This window comes from Mauremys mutica, chromosome 22, assembly GCF_020497125.1.
Source record: "Mauremys mutica isolate MM-2020 ecotype Southern chromosome 22, ASM2049712v1, whole genome shotgun sequence".
NCBI classification, from domain to species: Eukaryota; Metazoa; Chordata; order Testudines; family Geoemydidae; genus Mauremys; species Mauremys mutica.
The window spans coordinates 9,285,391-9,302,777 of NC_059093.1; the positions used below are offsets into that span (position 1 = coordinate 9,285,391).

At 45.4% G+C, this 17,387-nt stretch overlaps 1 protein-coding gene across 2 annotated transcripts in view; it reads left to right on the forward strand.

Moving 5' to 3' along the window:
- Positions 1-17,387, forward strand: part of UBASH3B (ubiquitin associated and SH3 domain containing B) — a 110,933-nt gene that overhangs the window by 62,087 nt on the left and 31,459 nt on the right. For both annotated transcript variants that reach the window (XM_044997263.1, XM_044997262.1), the window contains 5 exons: positions 4,471-4,524; positions 5,293-5,479; positions 8,282-8,480; positions 13,047-13,216; positions 15,810-16,018. In XM_044997263.1, the coding sequence (XP_044853198.1) occupies positions 4,471-4,524; positions 5,293-5,479; positions 8,282-8,480; positions 13,047-13,216; positions 15,810-16,018 (819 nt within the window). The remainder of the gene's footprint in view (positions 1-4,470; positions 4,525-5,292; positions 5,480-8,281; positions 8,481-13,046; positions 13,217-15,809; positions 16,019-17,387) is intronic.

The window sequence follows — 17,387 nt, forward strand, 5'->3', positions numbered from 1 at the left end:
CATTCATAGGTTCATGAAGAGAATGAGGCAAGAGGGGTGGGTGGCAGCACCCTATGTCCTGCTACACAATGCATGATGCCTGGAACTCTCTGCTCTGGGGTCTGGAGAGAGTAGATCAGAGGTGTGAGCCAGCCTGTCAGCCCGCACTGTGCACTGGAGAAATTTCTCATTTCAAAGCAAGTGGGGCTTTGCAGGAAGTAAATTTTTAATGTAAATGGAGATTTGCTGCTGTGGGTACAACAGAACTTAAATGCCTTAGATGCACCAGGTCTATGGTGTGGAGAGTGAAGTTTCAACAGCATTTTAAAGGGTGTAAACCAGTGATTCTTAACCTTTTCAGACAACTGTACCCTTCTCAGGAGTCTGATATGTCTTGCGTACCTCAAGTTTCACCTCACTTAAAAACGACTTGCTTACAAAATCAAACATAAAAATACAAAAAAGTGTCACAGCACACTGTTATTGTACAATGGCTGACCTGCTCATTCATACCATAGAATTATAAAATAAATCAATTGGAATATAAATATTGTACTTACATTTCAGTGTATAGGCCTTTTGGCTAAGATCAAGTATAGAGAGCAGTAGAAACAAGTCAAGGTCTGCATGAAATTTTAGCCTGTACTGACTTCGCTAGAGCTTTTAATGTAGCCTGTTGTAAAACTAGACCAATATCTAGATGAGTTGATGTACCCCTGAAGACATCTGTGTCCCCCCAGGGGTACTTGTACTCCTAGTTGAGAACCACTAATGTAAACAAGCAAGGAGAGAGGGAAGAGGAGTTTGGTTGGTCTGAGGCAGTTTGACTGGAAGTGATTGGAAGAAACAGAGCTAAGGAAACTCTAGGGCCAGAAATTTAGTTGGTATAAATGCGCAAAGCGCCATTGAAGTTAATGGGAATATAGCCGTTTACACCAGCTGAGGACTGGCACCCCCCAGGCTCTGCATCCCCAGGGCTTAGAGAACTGTGGAATAGTCTTCCAAAGAAAGCAATGGAAGCTTCACTGAGTCATTTACAGCTACGCTAGACAAAGTGCATCTAGGCAGAATACACCAAGGACATGATGACGCTATGCAACGTTATGTCCTAATAGGAGGCATGAGCTGGGAATGTCCCAGTGTTCCACTGATTGCAATGGAATGCTGGCAGATAAGGGCAGCACAAACATTGAGTAGGAAGTGTTTTCATAATCACACATTTGCAACACTGCCCTTTCTGCGTCAGTATCTTTTGCCTTCCTCTTAATTTCTCAAAATGAGGCATGTATTTGTGGGGAGAAGCAACTGAATAGATGGAATGTAGCCGACAGGGTGGTTTGAGTCTCTTTGATTCCTGCATGTCCATGCTAGTGTATTAGGAAGACTTGGCACTTGTGCAGCGCTATTCCTGCAGAGGTATCAGAGTGCTTTCAAAAACTTTAACTAAGGATAGATAGGGAAACTGAGGCATAGCAAATCTTCACAGGGAGCCATTGGCAGAACTAAGAGTACAATGCTGGAGAGAACAGACTCCATTTCCCTGCTCTAAACACTAGACTAATTCCCTCCCAGAGCCGTGAACCCAGAAGTGCTGACTCCAGGCCCTTTGCACTCATTTCAAACCAGTATGTCCTCCAACCCAACTGTACATTCTCTCAGAAGATAATCATGCCGGATATTTTTATTGATTCTATCAGCTCAGCCTACATGCACTGTCAGCGGTCAGCTTAAAGATGTCAGGAAGTCTTCACTTTACAATAAGCCATAACATATCGGTAATATTTAACAAGTCTGAGGGTATCAGCTAGCAGCTGAATAGTGCTTTTCCTGTCATGAGGCAAAATTTTACGGCGTAGAGTTCTGAGACAGATTATACTCTCCATAGAAGAGTACAAAGGCAGCTCGTTAGACCAGTTTAACAGCTGGCAAATAAACCAGCCACTTCCTGTGTTGGTCCCAGCCCCGTGTTCCTGGACCTGTTGAAGAAGTGAGGGCAGCAAGCAGAACTGTTACCTTCACAGAAGCTGAACATGTAGCTGAATGCTTCTGCTGCTTGATCCTGGGAAAGATGCCACTGTATATATATGATTGATTGTTCAAGGTTTCAAAGCCCTGAATTTCAAGTATGTAGAGACTCTGCTGGAACCACTGGGGTTCATGTCTCAGTGGGATCCGCTCAAGTCCCCTTTCTCCTGATAAGACAGTTACATAGGGTCCCATGATATGGCATTTTGGAGGCGTCCTTAGAAATTGAGGCAGTCTCTGCTGCACACGGCACTTTTCGTAAGAGCCGTGGTTTTGTCCCAGTGCCCTGCATCAAACTTTCTCCTTCCCCATGATGTTGTAAAGCAGGCAGTGTGCTGTGCAACACATGCCAGACTGGATTAGACGAATGGCGTATCTAGGTCTAGTATCCTGTCTCCAACAGTGGGGTGGAACCAGTTACTTCAGAGAAAGACACCCTGCAGTAGGAGTTATGGGATAACCTACTCCCCAGGGAAGTTTCCTTCTGACCACCAATTATGAGAGGTCATATTATGCCCTGAAGCATAAGGTTTCTATCCTTTCCAAAGTTGTTGTTCTTGTTTTAATATACACAATTATATCCATATAAACAGCTAATCCTTTTTTGAATCCTAATGAGTTCTTGATCTCATCAACGTACTGTAGCAATGAATTCTGTAGACTAATTGACCACCCCAGGTATAGCTGCTTTTCAGTGCATTATATCAATATCTGGGGAAACATTTTTTGGATAAACAGGTGCTACCCAACATTAAATTGCAGTGTGTTGATTTCCTCCTGTATTTTCCTCACTGTTCAACAACAGAACACTTTGGTACATTTTTATTTATTCTTTGTTAGAATAACAGGGAATATTTATATACTTAAAAGGGAAAAATCAGGACAGGAACGTGATCAATTTAACAGGGGCTACACACATTTAGCAGTTTTTCCGTAGGTTATTCCAGGCTGAAAATATTTGCTTTGTGCCCCCTGGTGGTGGTTGGTTGCTTTTCTCTGCTCCTTTTTAAGATGAATGAGATGGCTGTATTTTCATATCCATCCACTTTGATTTTCATGCTGATCAAAAGGCCAATAAGTAGGTCATTTTCAAATCTTGTTAGCACTAGATCTGAAACCAAGGGGCTTATCTATCATGAAGCACACCAAGTGAAAGAGAAAGAAAACAGACACTGCACGCTGTCTTGTGTAAACTGATCAAGCAACATTTAATTTTATTGAGTCTGTAATAAGGTGCATTTAGAATAGATCCAGATTCCATGTATGTTCACATTTAGATAAGTCCTGCTTACAAATGGTGCTGATATGACATGTAAAGTGCCATGGGGCAGCTAAGAGGTTGAGCAGAGAGCAGGAAGACATTTTTGTGAGCAGCGAGTAACCATATTCCCTGTGTTTGTAAATAAAATACTGCAGCCCTTTCACAATGAAAGCCTGAAGAGAGAATATACCGTCTAAGCAGGGTATGCTTGCAATGAGGCAATATGTGAATGTTATGTTGCCAACCCTTCACCTTCCAAAATCATGGGTCAGATCCTAGAAAGTCACAAGATTGGTTAAAAACAATGATGAGGGTTTTTTTTTTTTTTTAAAAGTTTGGAGTTCTTTTTGTTTGACTCCTAGTTTTTAAGCCTTTGGGGTGTGCTCGGGTCACTTTTTCAAACTTTTCTGTGCAACCATGAGCACTAGAAATGGGTTTCTTAAAATGAAAACTGAGATTCTCACATAATCACGCGTCTCCAGAAGCCAGGGCATCAAGTACGACATTAAATATCACAAAGCTGATGATAAAATTGGAAGATCTGGCATTCAGCACTGTGACTGGCTTTAGATGGTCTCAGCAGGGCACATTTCTGCCGATGCTCTAACCTTGCTGCCTTGCAGAGAAAGCTGCTCCACTGCTCTCGGTGCCACAGCTGACATTAACTGCACTGCTCAGGTTAGCTAAGGCCAGAGTCTCACTCAAGCCGAGCAATGGTGCCACTGCTCAGAGGAGCGGAGTTCTCTCTTGTAGGAATCCAGCTCACCTGACAAGAGGAAGTAGTGGGTAGGAAGGAGCAAAACTTCAGCCTGGAAGCGTTGGCTGGACCTGCATCAGCTGAGCAGACTGCCCATGTTTGGATGGCCCTTGCCACTACCGCCTTGAACAGGGGCATGGTGCAGTGGGTGGGGCATCAGTTCAGGGCGGGTGTCTATGGCCCTGGATTGCCTTAATCTACCCATGCTTTACTCCACAAATAGGCTCATTGAGTTAAATTGGAGCATTCATAGAGGAATGCATTATTCAATGTGAGTTAGGACATCAGACTCCAGCCCTTAGTTATTACCTCTGTCTGCAAATCCAGAACCACAGTTACCAGGGTTTCTGATGGCTGCAGAGTCCAGTTCAAGCAGCAGATGTTACTATCTACTTTCTGTCTACCAGTTAATACTAACAATGGAATATTCTTTTCCTCCCCTCCTCAGACAAAAAGCACTGGCATCCACTGGTGGAAGAAGTGTCCAAGCAGCATGTGACTGGTTGGTATGAAGTAATAAATAATTTTTAAAAGGGGATAAGATTTATTTACCATATTTTACAGATTGTAACATGTAATGTTATTTATGGAAGCTCCACGTTATTGTTTGTTGATACCACGGCAGTACCTAGGGGACACTAGCAAGATCATTGTGCTAGGCACCGTAAGACACATGGTCAGAGATGGTTCGCGCCCCAAAATGTTGACCATCTCAATAGGCAAGGTCAACTTAGGTGAGCGAAAGGAAGTTTTATCGCCCCCACTTCACAGTTGTGAAACGGAGGAAGTTTGAGCTCTTAATTTTCAAAGGTAACAAAGGTTTTTGGATGCCTCGGTTTTGAGTATCCACACTGAGAACAAGTTAAAGGCTATGATTTTCAGAGAGTACTGCAACTTCTACCTTCTGGAAATCAGGTCCCTTTAATTATGAAGCACTTTTGACACAAGGTCACCCAAAGAGCCTATGGCAGAACCAAAGAGTGAACCCAGGTCTACTGAGTCCCAGTCCAGGGTCTTAACTGAAAGAACAGACTTCCTCCCTACTTAGTAATAATAACTGGGCCATACTGGACATATAGACAGCAGAATTGTACCTTTCCATGCCTGGTCCCTGGGAGATCAGTGGCCCCCAGGCTAGTAACATATGGGGAGTGGGGAAGAACTCAAATTTGGGTTCTTTCTGCTACAAAAATATGGGTCTTTTTATTTAATCTCTTACTCAAGGTTTCTGCTGTTCTTAAATAGCCACCTCTTCCCTCCTCTCTCTCAGGTTGTTCTCTCATGTGGGGGACCCATTCCTTGATGACCCCCTGCCTCGGGAATATGTTCTCTATCTGCGCCCCACCGGTCCCTTGGCTCAGAAGCTCTCTGATTTCTGGCAGCAGTCGAAGCAGATCTGTGGGAAGAACAAGGCTCACAACATCTTCCCACACATTACTCTTTGCCAGTTCTTCATGGTGAGCCAGTGCTTCTTATTCAATTGTCCTGGGCATCTTGTTTGGCAGCAACCATTACCAGGTTCAGGCAGGTTGGGTTACATATTTCTCCAGTCATCGTAAAATGCTTTGTGCTCGAGGGAATTCACGGAATATTATTACTGGGTTCGCTTGACGCATACCAGGCTGGGAGGCAAAATGGTTGTTAAACAAGTCCATTCCAAGTCACCACTGTCTTAACAGAATAATATCACTGGAGACTGGGCCACTGAAATCCTCTGAAAAATATGTTTGCTCATTTTTCATTAGGGTTCTAGGAGATGGTGTCCTGCCGGAAGCCAATGATGCACTGCACTTCTATACGGTGTTTTATCCAGAGATCTTTTTAAGCATAATTAAGCTTCGCAGTTCCCCCTGTTGAAGCAGAGAAGTGTCACTCTACACATTTTACAGCTGGGGAAACAACCACAGAGGGGTGACGTGACTTTCCCATGGTCACACAATAAATGAATGGCAGAGCTCAGAAAAGAATTCATGAGTCCCTTGTACTAAATCAGTATCAGTCACAGACCGGCGCCAGTATGGTCTTCACGATTGTCACATGCATCGCTAACATTCTCATCACCACAGCATCACTAGGTAAAATATACACAGATGCTCCTCCAGGAGTCCAGTGTTTGATTCTTAGGGCAGCCATATCACAATCTTATTCTTTGCTTGGCTGGCCTTTCCCCAAAGAAAATCAAAACCATAACCACTTCTAATCTCCCCAGCTCTCCTTCGGTACCAATGTGGAATAACCCCTATTTAAATGTGCTAATAGCTCAAAACTCAAATCCTCCTGGCTAACCATGGACATATTAACCATAAAAGAGATTACTGAACAGACATCTTTAGCCTGCTTCGTATCTTCATGATAAACACCAGCTACCCAATAGAACAAGGTCCTTTCTACAATAAGCATTGACTCAGAATTATAAAGGAGCTGGAGAATTGTTGGCAGACAACAAACAATCCACATGAAGTGGACTTTAAAAAATGTTAGCCAAAAACATTTTGTGGGTAACACATACAAATGGCGAACTCCTTGATTTATCCTACTGACTGTACCATGCAAGAAAAAAGGGAGAAGATGCTAAACATTTCCCTTTGCTCTGACAGGTGGGACAATATCTGGCATCGTATGTGCAGAACATCCAGTTCTGTTTTTGCATTTCGTTCAGAACAAAATTCTAAAGAGATATTGTTGGACACCTGGGTGATTGCTTAAAGCTGGACTTGCCCCACATAGCAAATATTGGAGTTGTGACAGTTTCAATGCAAACCTGTCTTGGATAGTCTTTGAATGTCAAAATATGGCCATGTTTTGGAAGAAAGTGTTTGGTGCTTTAAGGCGACCAGGGTAGAGGTTTCCCCCATCTCAAGCCTCTGTGTTTTGAGCATTCTAGGAGATCCACCTTGTTTGAGTAATGCCAGGAAATGGATTGCTGCAGCACTTGGTGGCTAAAAGAGTCATTTGACGGAAAGGGAAATCTGCTATCCCCTGCCCCACCCACACGTTCTTTGACTGGCTGACTGAGCTAACCTAAAAAACACCTCAACACTAACCTATAGAGGCACAAGCGCCAACTATGAATGGAGCTCTTCAGAGCTTTACAGAGAGACTCCAGCTAGATTGGGCTTCTGGTGCTTCTTTTTTTGGGGAAGGGTGCAGGGAATGTTAGGGAATTATTTATCTTATAAACACTCAGGAGTATTTATCTATGAATATTTCATACTGTGTTAATGTTAAAGCTGTACTCCTGCTGTGTTTTCTTTGCCATTGTATTTGACTAGATAAGAATGGCCATGGTAAAACTTCTGAAAAATAAAATCGAAGAGCAAGACACCTGACATCTCTCTTCTAGGAATCATAAGAAAGAGATAGGGGATTAGTTCTTCCTCCTAGAGGGTCGCTAACTTTGGAAGGCTACTAAGTTGATGGGCATGTTGGAAACATGATAATCACTGGTGCAGGCCTGGCTTGACCTGAGTAATTAGATATGGATGAGGCTTTATTTCTTGGGAGACAAGATTAGGGAGGTAAATGGATCAGCAATCTGGAAACAGAATGTCTGTACTAGCTAAAGTAAAGGGGAACACCCAGGGAACCATTTACAGTGGACAAGGTAACAATGGATAAGATAAGCCTGGAACCTAAGCTGAGGTAAAGAATAAGCTGTGTATGGACAGTGCATGCAGTCCTGGGATTGGTTCATATAAAGTGACCAAGCCAATCCCAAAACGTGTAATGTACTGTATAGTAAATGCAATGTAGTGGTAAACATATGTAAAGGAAGAGGTTTTCCCTGTAATGTTGGGTGTTTGGTACACCTACACCCACCTCCTATTTTTTAGTCTAATCAACTCAACATAGCTTTGCTGTATGCCAAATAAAGGAGCCTGAGTGACAAGATGAGAGATGAGCTGAGTTCTTGGGGAACCAAATGGAAGAGGTCTCAGGGGAACCCCAACAACTATGTCATGCAACAAATGCAACAGGAGAGTGACTATCTCTGAAGTTGGTTAGCTGAAACATTTGAATGCAAATCCATGGAAGAGTTTTTGTTGTATTCACCCAGCTCTTGTTTCTTTCATTTTGTTTGAGGTATATGCTAGTTCTTTACATTCTTCTACTTTGATGAAAGTCCAAGGTGTAAAACCGTTCAGGTCCATCACCCTGAACCCTTCCTTTCTTCTCTGAGTACACTCCAAGAGTATATACGGTCCCAGTGAACAAATTCCTGACCCCCTAAGGAACATTTGTTCTGCTTCCATTGGCAGTGCGAAGACAGCAAGATTGATGCGCTCAATGAAGCCCTGCAGGCCACAGTGATGCAATGGAAATGTAAATTCCCTGCTCCCCTGCCTTTAGAACTCTACACGTCTTCGAACTTCATTGGGCTTTTCGTCAAGGAGGACAGCGCTGAGGTCCTCAAGAAGTTTGCGGCAGACTTTGCTACAGAAGCTGCTTCTAAACTGGGTGAGTACACAGGAAAGAAATGTCAAAGGCAGCTATAGGGGCTCCAAGTGTTGTAGCTTGACTAGTGCCTAATATTCCTGGTATGTCATGGTAAAATGCACCCACTGTGCTACCAAAGTCTTGCCAGAAGGTCCTGATAGAAACTTCAGATGGGCTGTTGGGGAATCAGAGTCCAATCCTTAAGGGAGAGATGCCCACCCCACAACTGGCCTCCTTGTTAGCAGCCTAGACTGGGTGGAGAAGAGAGACTGGACTGTTTTCCCCCAGAAGTAGTCTTTTCCAAATCAGGGTTGAGGCACTTTTAGTGTCACTCCCTGCACAGTATCCCTTCTGTGGTAAATAGAAAGAGCCAGAGACTCAGCTGGTGTAAACTGGTAAAACTCCACCCAAGTCACCAGCTGAGGATCTGACACTAAATAAATTCATTTGATTCCCAAGACTGGTCCTCACACTAAATGTACCCTCCCCAAAACATGCTCTTCTTACAATTGCATTCCCCTTCTGTCAAGATATTTCTTTCATTCATGATCATAAAGGATGCCCTTTTAAGTAAGTGATCATTAAAACAAATAGCTGATTTTTTCCAGTGAATAACTGTAGCGTAATCCAAGATGCCAGAGACTAGGATATATGCTTTATTTAGCCTATCACTTATCCCGTAATGGCTGTTTCAAAAGGCATCGTTTTCATGGCAGCACACTAACCATCATCTTTGGTAGGCCTGACATTTTATAGTGACTAGCCAATGACAAAACACTAGGCTAACAGGAGGCACACTGAGAAAGATGCTTTTTTTTAATGCTGTTCATAGAAAAGCAGTGACATCTAGTTGCTAGAGCATGAGTTGGGAGTAAGGACTCCTGAATTCTATTCTTGACTCTGAGAGGAGAGATGTAAGGAATACCATCCCCAATACAGGACGGTAATTAGCCCAGTGACATCAGTAAGACTACTCTTGCTTAAAGTTAGTCAGGCGCCCAACTGCCTTGCTGAATCAGGAGCCTAGTTAGTGTCTGTGTTATCTACCCTACTGGCACCCTCCATGCAATTGTATTGCCCGGTTTGGTGCATGGTCTGGGAAGGTGGGAATTTTGCCTTCTTTGAAGTATTCAGCCTTGGTCACTGTCTGAGATAGGACACTAGATGGCCCATTGTTCTGCTTTGCTTTAGTGATTCCTATGTTCTTAGGTGCCCCAGAGAGCATTTCAGATGCAAAAGTTTTGATGCCATTCAGAAATAGGGCTTTCAAGCTCAGGGAAGTGATGTTGGATTTTTAAGCGAGGCTCCAGGGGTAGGAAGACAAGAGAGGAATACCCCACCACGTGTTCTGGGGTTTCAGTGCCTCCTCACAGAACCTATTGTTTTCAGTTCAAAGAGCACATCACATTTGCTCTAAAGTGTTATCTCCTGGAAGGGAAGTTGACATTTGACAGTTCTTTAACCTTTCAAACAGACATTTTGTCTATGAGGCTAGAATTTCCTGCACAGCTCACTACCTCAAGATGCGCTGGCACAAGCTTTTTCCCCATCAAGGACAGAAAGTGCATTTAGTTTTCTTACAGCATTTCCGCTTCCCGGAAGCAAGCCCAGCTCTATGTGAAGATGTGTAAAATACCTCAACAACCAAAGGGAAACCCCTGTCAGTCTTTGTACATCCAGAGGAAATTCACCACACCGTGTTGGGGACCAGATTCTCTGGCCTGCTTACCATCACTTAGCTAATGCAAAGGCAGAGGAAACCTGCCCTAATCCTCTGCTGGAGTGTCCCATGGTATATGGGAGTGGCCAGCAGGCACAGAACCAGCAAAACTGACTCCTGTGCCTCCTTGCCCTGGTACAGGGAGTATGTCAGGGGGATGGAGTGGGAGTGGCCATAGCTCAATGTGCTCTGGCGATCCCCGGCAGCTATATAGCCCCTGAGGGAACAGCCACAAGGTTGAAGCAGAGCATCAGAGAGCTGTAACCAGCACCCTACCATCCCGCCCTCTCCACCCCTGCTGCACCCAGCATAAACTAGACACAGCAAAAGATGCTCCTAGATTTTCATAGGCTTACATCACCTGGGTTAAAATATATCAGAACAGCAGTTCCGTACATATGGGGTCGGGGGAGGGATTAGAACTTCTCACTCTCAGGAGTATGTTGCTGCTGGTCCAGCACTCCGTAGTGGCAGGTAGCAGAGCTGCAAGCCCCATCCAGAAATCAGAACAGCTGCCATTTAGGTGCTATAGTTAAACTGGGCCGCCCGGGGGGGGGGGGCAAGTGGGGCAATTTGCCCCGGGGCCCCACGAGCCACTCCAGGGTTTTGGCGGCACTTCAGTCACGGGCCCTTCACTCGCTCCGGGTCTTCGGCGGCGGGTCTTTCAGTGCAGCGGAAGACTTGGAGCGAGCGAAGGGCCCGCCGCTGAAGTGCTGCCGAAGCCTTGGAGCACCACCCGGTGAGTACAAGCGCCGCAAGCGGCAGAAAGAAAAAAAAAAAGCCGTGATCGGCGGCACTTAGGCTGCTCTGCCGCTGCCGCTTCATTCTTCGGCAGCAATTCGACAGTGGGTCCTTCCCTCCAAGAGGGACCCGCCACTGAATTGCTGCCAAAGTCCCAGCCCTGCCCCAGGCCCCCTGAATCCTCTGGGCGTCCCTGTAGTTAAAACAACAACAACAAAGTAGATATACTTGGCCTTCTAGAATGCAGGCTGTTCCGAGTTGCCTTGTAGAACGCAGGCTGTCCTGAGTCCCCAGGAGTTTCACCTGAAAGTGACCTAGAGACACACTCACTTTCAGGAGACGGAGGAAATGGCTGTAAGCATTAAACACCTGCCTTTTTTTTGAGCATTTTAACACAGCACGAATGGCTGCCCTCACTGCTTCTAGTCCAATCAGAAAAAGGAACAAGCACCAACAATCTCAAGGCAGCCTGTTCCCATGAGATTTGTTCCCTCTTAGACCAAATATTCCTCTGAGCTAATTCTTAAGGGTGCATTGCTAGCACACTGCTATGTCGCGTACCCACATTCGATGTCCCAGGCCCTTTTCAGAGATCACCCCTGTAAGTGTCCTTTTTTGCTGAATAAGAGAGATTCAAATGGGTTGGGCAAGCACCTGATATTTTGGGTTTGGAACCAAGTCTCCAAATGTCTGCCGTTTTGTCTGTCCCTATTTTTTAGATGTGGTTTAATCAGGAAAAATAAGTTATTTTTACCATTTATTCCAGTTTGAACAGTTCTGTTTATTATGATTTATATAAAACATAAGAATGGCCAGACTGGGTCAGACCAAAGGTCCATCTAGCCTAGTATCCTGTCTGCCAAAAGTTGCCAATGCCAGATGCCCCAGAGAGAATGAACATCAAGTGATCCATCCTCTGTCGCTCAATCCCAGTTTCTGGCATTTCCTCATTTCTTCACCTGTGTGTTCACCTCTTTTAATCCCTTCATTATGTAGGTTCTCTCAGTAGCTTCACCTCTTATCCTGGGAGTACCCCTCGACTCACTTCAAACTCTGTTTAGCTCATTTTAAAATACTTCAGCACTGTGGGTGAAGCCCTGACCTCACTGAAGTCTATGGCAAAATTCCTATTGACTTCAGTGGAACCAGGACGTCAAGCTGTATTAATCTGAATATTTCAACTTCAACGTGAACTAACATTCCCCCAGGTTTGTGTTCTCCACCTGTGAGAGGAAAAAAGGCGCAGAGCAGGTGGGGGGGGGGGGGAATGTAATGGATGCATAAGATGAAAGACAGAACAGATAGAAAATACAGAGTGGAGAGACCAGGAAAGAAAAATACCTAGTGTGAGGGAATTAAAAAGAAAAAAAACAAACCACTGACTGTTTTTCAGAAGTATTGAGCACCCATGTCAGAGGCAGCCAAATAGGAATTTGAGAGTGCTCCATCACCTTTGAGCATCAGACCTGCACCATATGCAGGAGCCCTCTCTGACCAGCCTATTTTTGGAGAGATCGTCAACCCCTTAGGTAGGGGGAAAGGCTGCCCTTTAGCTAGAAAATGATGTTTTTCAATCAAAACAGCCTTGCAAACCCAAACGGTTTTAAAATGTCAGGAATTCCTACCTCCCAATCAAAAATATTAGTTTTCTGAACTCAAAATTGAGATTTAAAAGTTTGGCAAGTATGTCAAGTATGAACCTGGGACCTCCACAGCTAAAAGCATGAGCCTCTGTAGCTTGAGCCAAAGGACTGCTAAACCCTGGAGCTACTGGCAGTCGCAGATTTTTCACCTCTGTACATCAGGCACACAGGCTGGGAAGCATAACGCAGACTCAACAGGCAGTGGGTTATACAAGATTTCATGAAGCACCCCATCCTCCCTGGTACCAAATGCTCCTTTAATCTAATTCCTAAGGGTCAGATTCAGATCAATGGTGCATTACCAGTGTGCAGCGCTATAGGTTTGATTTCAGAGACCAGACTGCCATTTGTCTTCGCTTTGCTAACGGAAAGGTTTTGCTCAATTCTCCTGCACTAATGGGGTGAATGCCTTTGAAAATGGAGCAAGAGTCTGCTGTGCGGTGTGACCGTCGCTTGCTGTTGATCACATCTTTCTCATTTCAGATGTGCATGTAGAACCCCATAAGAAACAGCTGCACGTGACATTGGCCTACCACTTCCAAACCAGCCACTTGCCCACGCTGGAGAAATTAGCACAGAACATCGACGTCAAGCTAGGATGCGACTGGGTCGCTGCGATCTTCTCTCGAGATATAAGATTTGCTAACCACGAGGTAATTTTTGGAGTTCATCATAGTTTTAAAAAAAGCAATCAAATATAATTGCAGTTGGCTGCTGTTGATTTGTATCTCAAGCTCCAAACTGAGATAGGGCCCTGCTTGGCTACAAAGGCACATCCTAGGCCCTGTCCCAAGGTGTTTACAGAGATTCAGCCTGTTCCCCAAGGCGTCTGTGGCAGAGCCAGAATCCAGATATATTCTCGGAATTTAAGGCCAGAAGGGAGCATCAAATTGTCCAGTCTGACCTATTGTACATCACAGGCCACCAGCACCACCCACCACCTGCACACTAATTCCCACAGCTGAAATTAGACCAAAGTATCACACAGGGCTGCCCGGGGGGGGGGGGGGGGGGCAAGAGGGGCAATTTGCCCCAGGCCCCAAGCCCCACAGGGGCCCCCACCAGAGTTTTTCGGGGCCCCCGGAGCGGGGTCCTTCATTCCCTCCGGGGGGCCTGGAAAACTCTTGCGGGGCCGGGCGCAGTAGCTTCTTCCGCTCCCGGTCTTCGCCGGCGGGGGGTCCTTCCGCTCCAGGGCGGAAGGACCCCCCGCCGGCGAATTACCGCCGAAGACGGAGCGGGACCCGCCGCCGAAGTTCAGCTCGGTCTTCGGCGGTAATTCGGCGGCGGGGGGCCCTTCCCTTCCAGGACCCGCCGCCGAAGTGCCCTGAAGACCCGCGGCGGGGGCCCCACTCCGCCGAATTACCGCCGAAGACCGGGCTGCACTTCGGCGGCGGGTCCGGCTTCGGCGGTAATTTGGCAGTGGTGGGGGGGTCCGCCACGGGTCTTCGGGGGAATTCGGTGGCGGGTCCCGGAACGGAAGGGTCCCCCGCCGCCGAAGACCCCGGGCCCCCGGAATCCTCTGGGCGGCCCTGGTATCACAACCCACAGAAAACTAGATGACTGTGTGCCACAGGGAGAGACCAAAGTATATGCCCAGCACTCGTACTGATTGCAGTAGGAGTAGCAAATGCTCAGCAACTCTGAACATTAGGTACTTTTATTAGGTGTGCAGCTTTAGGCATCCCAAGCATGGAAGTTTTGGCTTTGGTATATTAAGGGACGGCGACTAGTTTCCATCTTCCTCTGAAGATGCTGGCCACTGCCAGAAACAGGAGACTAGAATCAATGGAGTCACATTTCCTTACGGAGAACAAGGTACATAAAAAGGACAGAGTTGCTCATTAGATGTTTGCTTTGTGATGAAAGTTGCTAGTGTAGAAGTCAGACAACAAGCCTTGTGTTCAAGTGGAGGATGGCTGTGGGAATTTACAAGGCAAGTTACTGATCAACATTTGACTCCTCTTCAGTTAGCAAAGAAGGTTACTTGCCATTCTATCTCATGACCGACAATACATTCTAGCTCCCAGCTAGCAGAAGGGAACAGCACAATCGCATTCAAAGTAATGTTTTTCCCCCCATAAGAACATTTTTTGGTTCAGTTTTACAGGGCTTTTTGCCCTTTTGTAAACATGTAACAAAACAAAACAAAAATCGTTTAAATCCCATCCAGGCTCTCTTGAACATTACAGGTTATATTTGTACACTCACACCCCGATACATGCACCTGTGTGGACATCTAATACACAAACAAGCATGAACACACAAAATGGGATATATATTTTCATCACATCACAGTGCAACAGACAGAAGTAGAATTCTAATTACTCGCTACTTCTCTGCCTACTTTGAAACCTGAGCCTATTCATCTTAAGACATAATTGTAAAATGAGATCACCTAGGCAGTACACTCCTCATCGCCTTTAAATTTTGTTTTCTTAATGTCCTCGTAAAGAGCAGAATATCATGAGTTCAAATGTATTAGCCCAGTGACAAAGGGTCATTGCCCCACTTTCAAAGCCATTAAAAAGTGGGGAAGAAAAATGCTTTTTTAACCAGAAAGTAAACACATAGAAGAAGATCCTTGGGATCCTTGTGTGTGTAAATACCACGTCCCCAGTTCAGCTGTGGACCAAAGCACGTGTTTCCTTTTAAGCACTTGAGTAGGCCCAAGTCAACAGGATGCTTCAAGTTAAGCACATGCTTAAATTTTTTACTGAATTGGAGAACAAGGAAGGGGAGGGATTATTTAGGATGGCACAAGGAGCACCATGACTATGAGCAAGGGGATGAAAGGGGCAAATGGAAACCGAATACTGAAAACTTCACAACAATGAGGATTGAATACTTTCCGATGGGATGTGGCAGACAGCACATTCTAAAGTTGTTTTTTGTAGATTTATAAGGCCTGAAGGGACCATTGTAATCATCTGACCTCCTGTTAAAAACTAGACTGGATAAGGCACTAGGACTAGGTAATACAATGCAGAAAGCTGAGACTGCAGCAGTTGCAATGTGGGACTGGGTGATCTCACAAGGCTTTTCCATCTTTAATGCCTATCATTTATTTCTATATTCTCCTTTGCTCTCTCTTTTACTGGTATAAGAAGGGTTAATTATCTAGTTGGGAGAAGGTAGTAGGCAGCAGGGGAGAGGCATATGCGAGTTCATTCCTTCGGCCTTCTCGCATGCCCCAGGATTCTCTAATGCCCTTCTCACATGCTTTCTCTTTCTCCTCCATCTCCCCAGACACTGCAAGTGATCTATCCCTACATCCCGCAGAATGACGATGAGCTTGAGCTGGTTCCAGGGGATTTCATTTTTATGTCCCCTGTGGAGCAAACCAGCACCAGCGAGGGGTGGATTTATGGCACTTCCCTAACGACCGGCTGTTCTGGGCTGTTGCCTGAGAATTACATCACGAAGGCAGACGAGTGTGGGACCTGGGTGTTTCATGGGTAAGCAATGCTCAGGCTGGTTTCTGGCTGCAGGCAGCGAGAGTGGAATTCAGTTAGTGGGATTCATCTACTGCAAATGATAGTAGAGTAAACAAGGTCTCTCTTTGTCACTGATGTTGGAAGGAACATACAGCCACAGAAACACTCACCTGAACGAAAGGAAAGGCAGGCTCTATTCCTCTTCATGGGACCAGCAACTCAGCATAACTACTCAGGGTGTTCCAGCAATGTTATTCAAAGGGTCACCACCAACTATTACAGGGCCAGAGGTAGAAGGCAGCCGTAAAGGCACATCCTTGCAATAAGAGCGGTGGGGAATTATCAAGTGTGCTGTCCCATAAAGAAGTTCTCAGTGACAATACCAGGAGCATGAGCCATAGTGTTCCTTGCAGCTCCCTTTGTAATGGAATGATACAGAGTGCACATTCCATCTCTCTGGGGAGGTTAGTGCCATTGTGTGTGATGCCTGAGTATAAGGACCCAGGGTTGGGTTAGATTTCCCAAGGTATTTAGGCAGATAGCTGCCTAGTGGGATTTTCAGAAGAACTTAACTCCCATTGAAACCAATGCCTGTCTGCATCTTTAGGCACCTAAATACGTTTGAAAAACTGGCCCTTTGTGACGAGCCCTTGCATGGCAACACAAGATGAGGGAGGGGAGAGAAGGAAAGCATCTTCCTGCCCACTATCCCTCTAACAGGGCATTGCACCTGCAGAATCCAAGCCACAATCTGGCCTCCAACTTTTACATTTTTGGTGGGGGAAGTTGCAACATTTTGGGGAGGAAGTTGCAAACCATTTTGGGGAGGAAGTTGCAAACCAAATGTAGGCATGCCTTATTTAAAACTTCAATGGATACACAAGTCTTCTGGGGAAAGGCGGATAGGGTGGGAGTGTTAACAAGCCAGTGCTGGCCAGGGTGTTAGCACAAGAGAGCCAGAAGCAAGAAACTGACTAGGAACAAAAAACAGAAACTGACCAAAGAAATCTCCAAGTTGATTGAAATGCAAGAATCAAAACAACAGAAAGGTTCCTGATGGTTTTTCGTTTGTTTTTCCCCCTTTCAGTTTTAGTCACATACGGTGCGGTTAGAAACAGGTGTACGCCCAATGGCTAGTTTCATTTTGCAGCTTTGAACCAACATATCAATGCAAATGACTACCACACCTTGCACACAGGACCTGAATTCCCCCAAACCCAAAGGCCACATTCTCTCAGGTGGGCACCAACATACAGCTGCAAAACAGAAGGGCTCATATTTTGCAGGTGTCTGTCATGTTGCTCTAATACGTACTTTACTAAGTTCTCCTCATGAGACAAGGGCTGCTGACATACGGTTTCCACATTTCAGTCAGATGGGGCAAACCTTT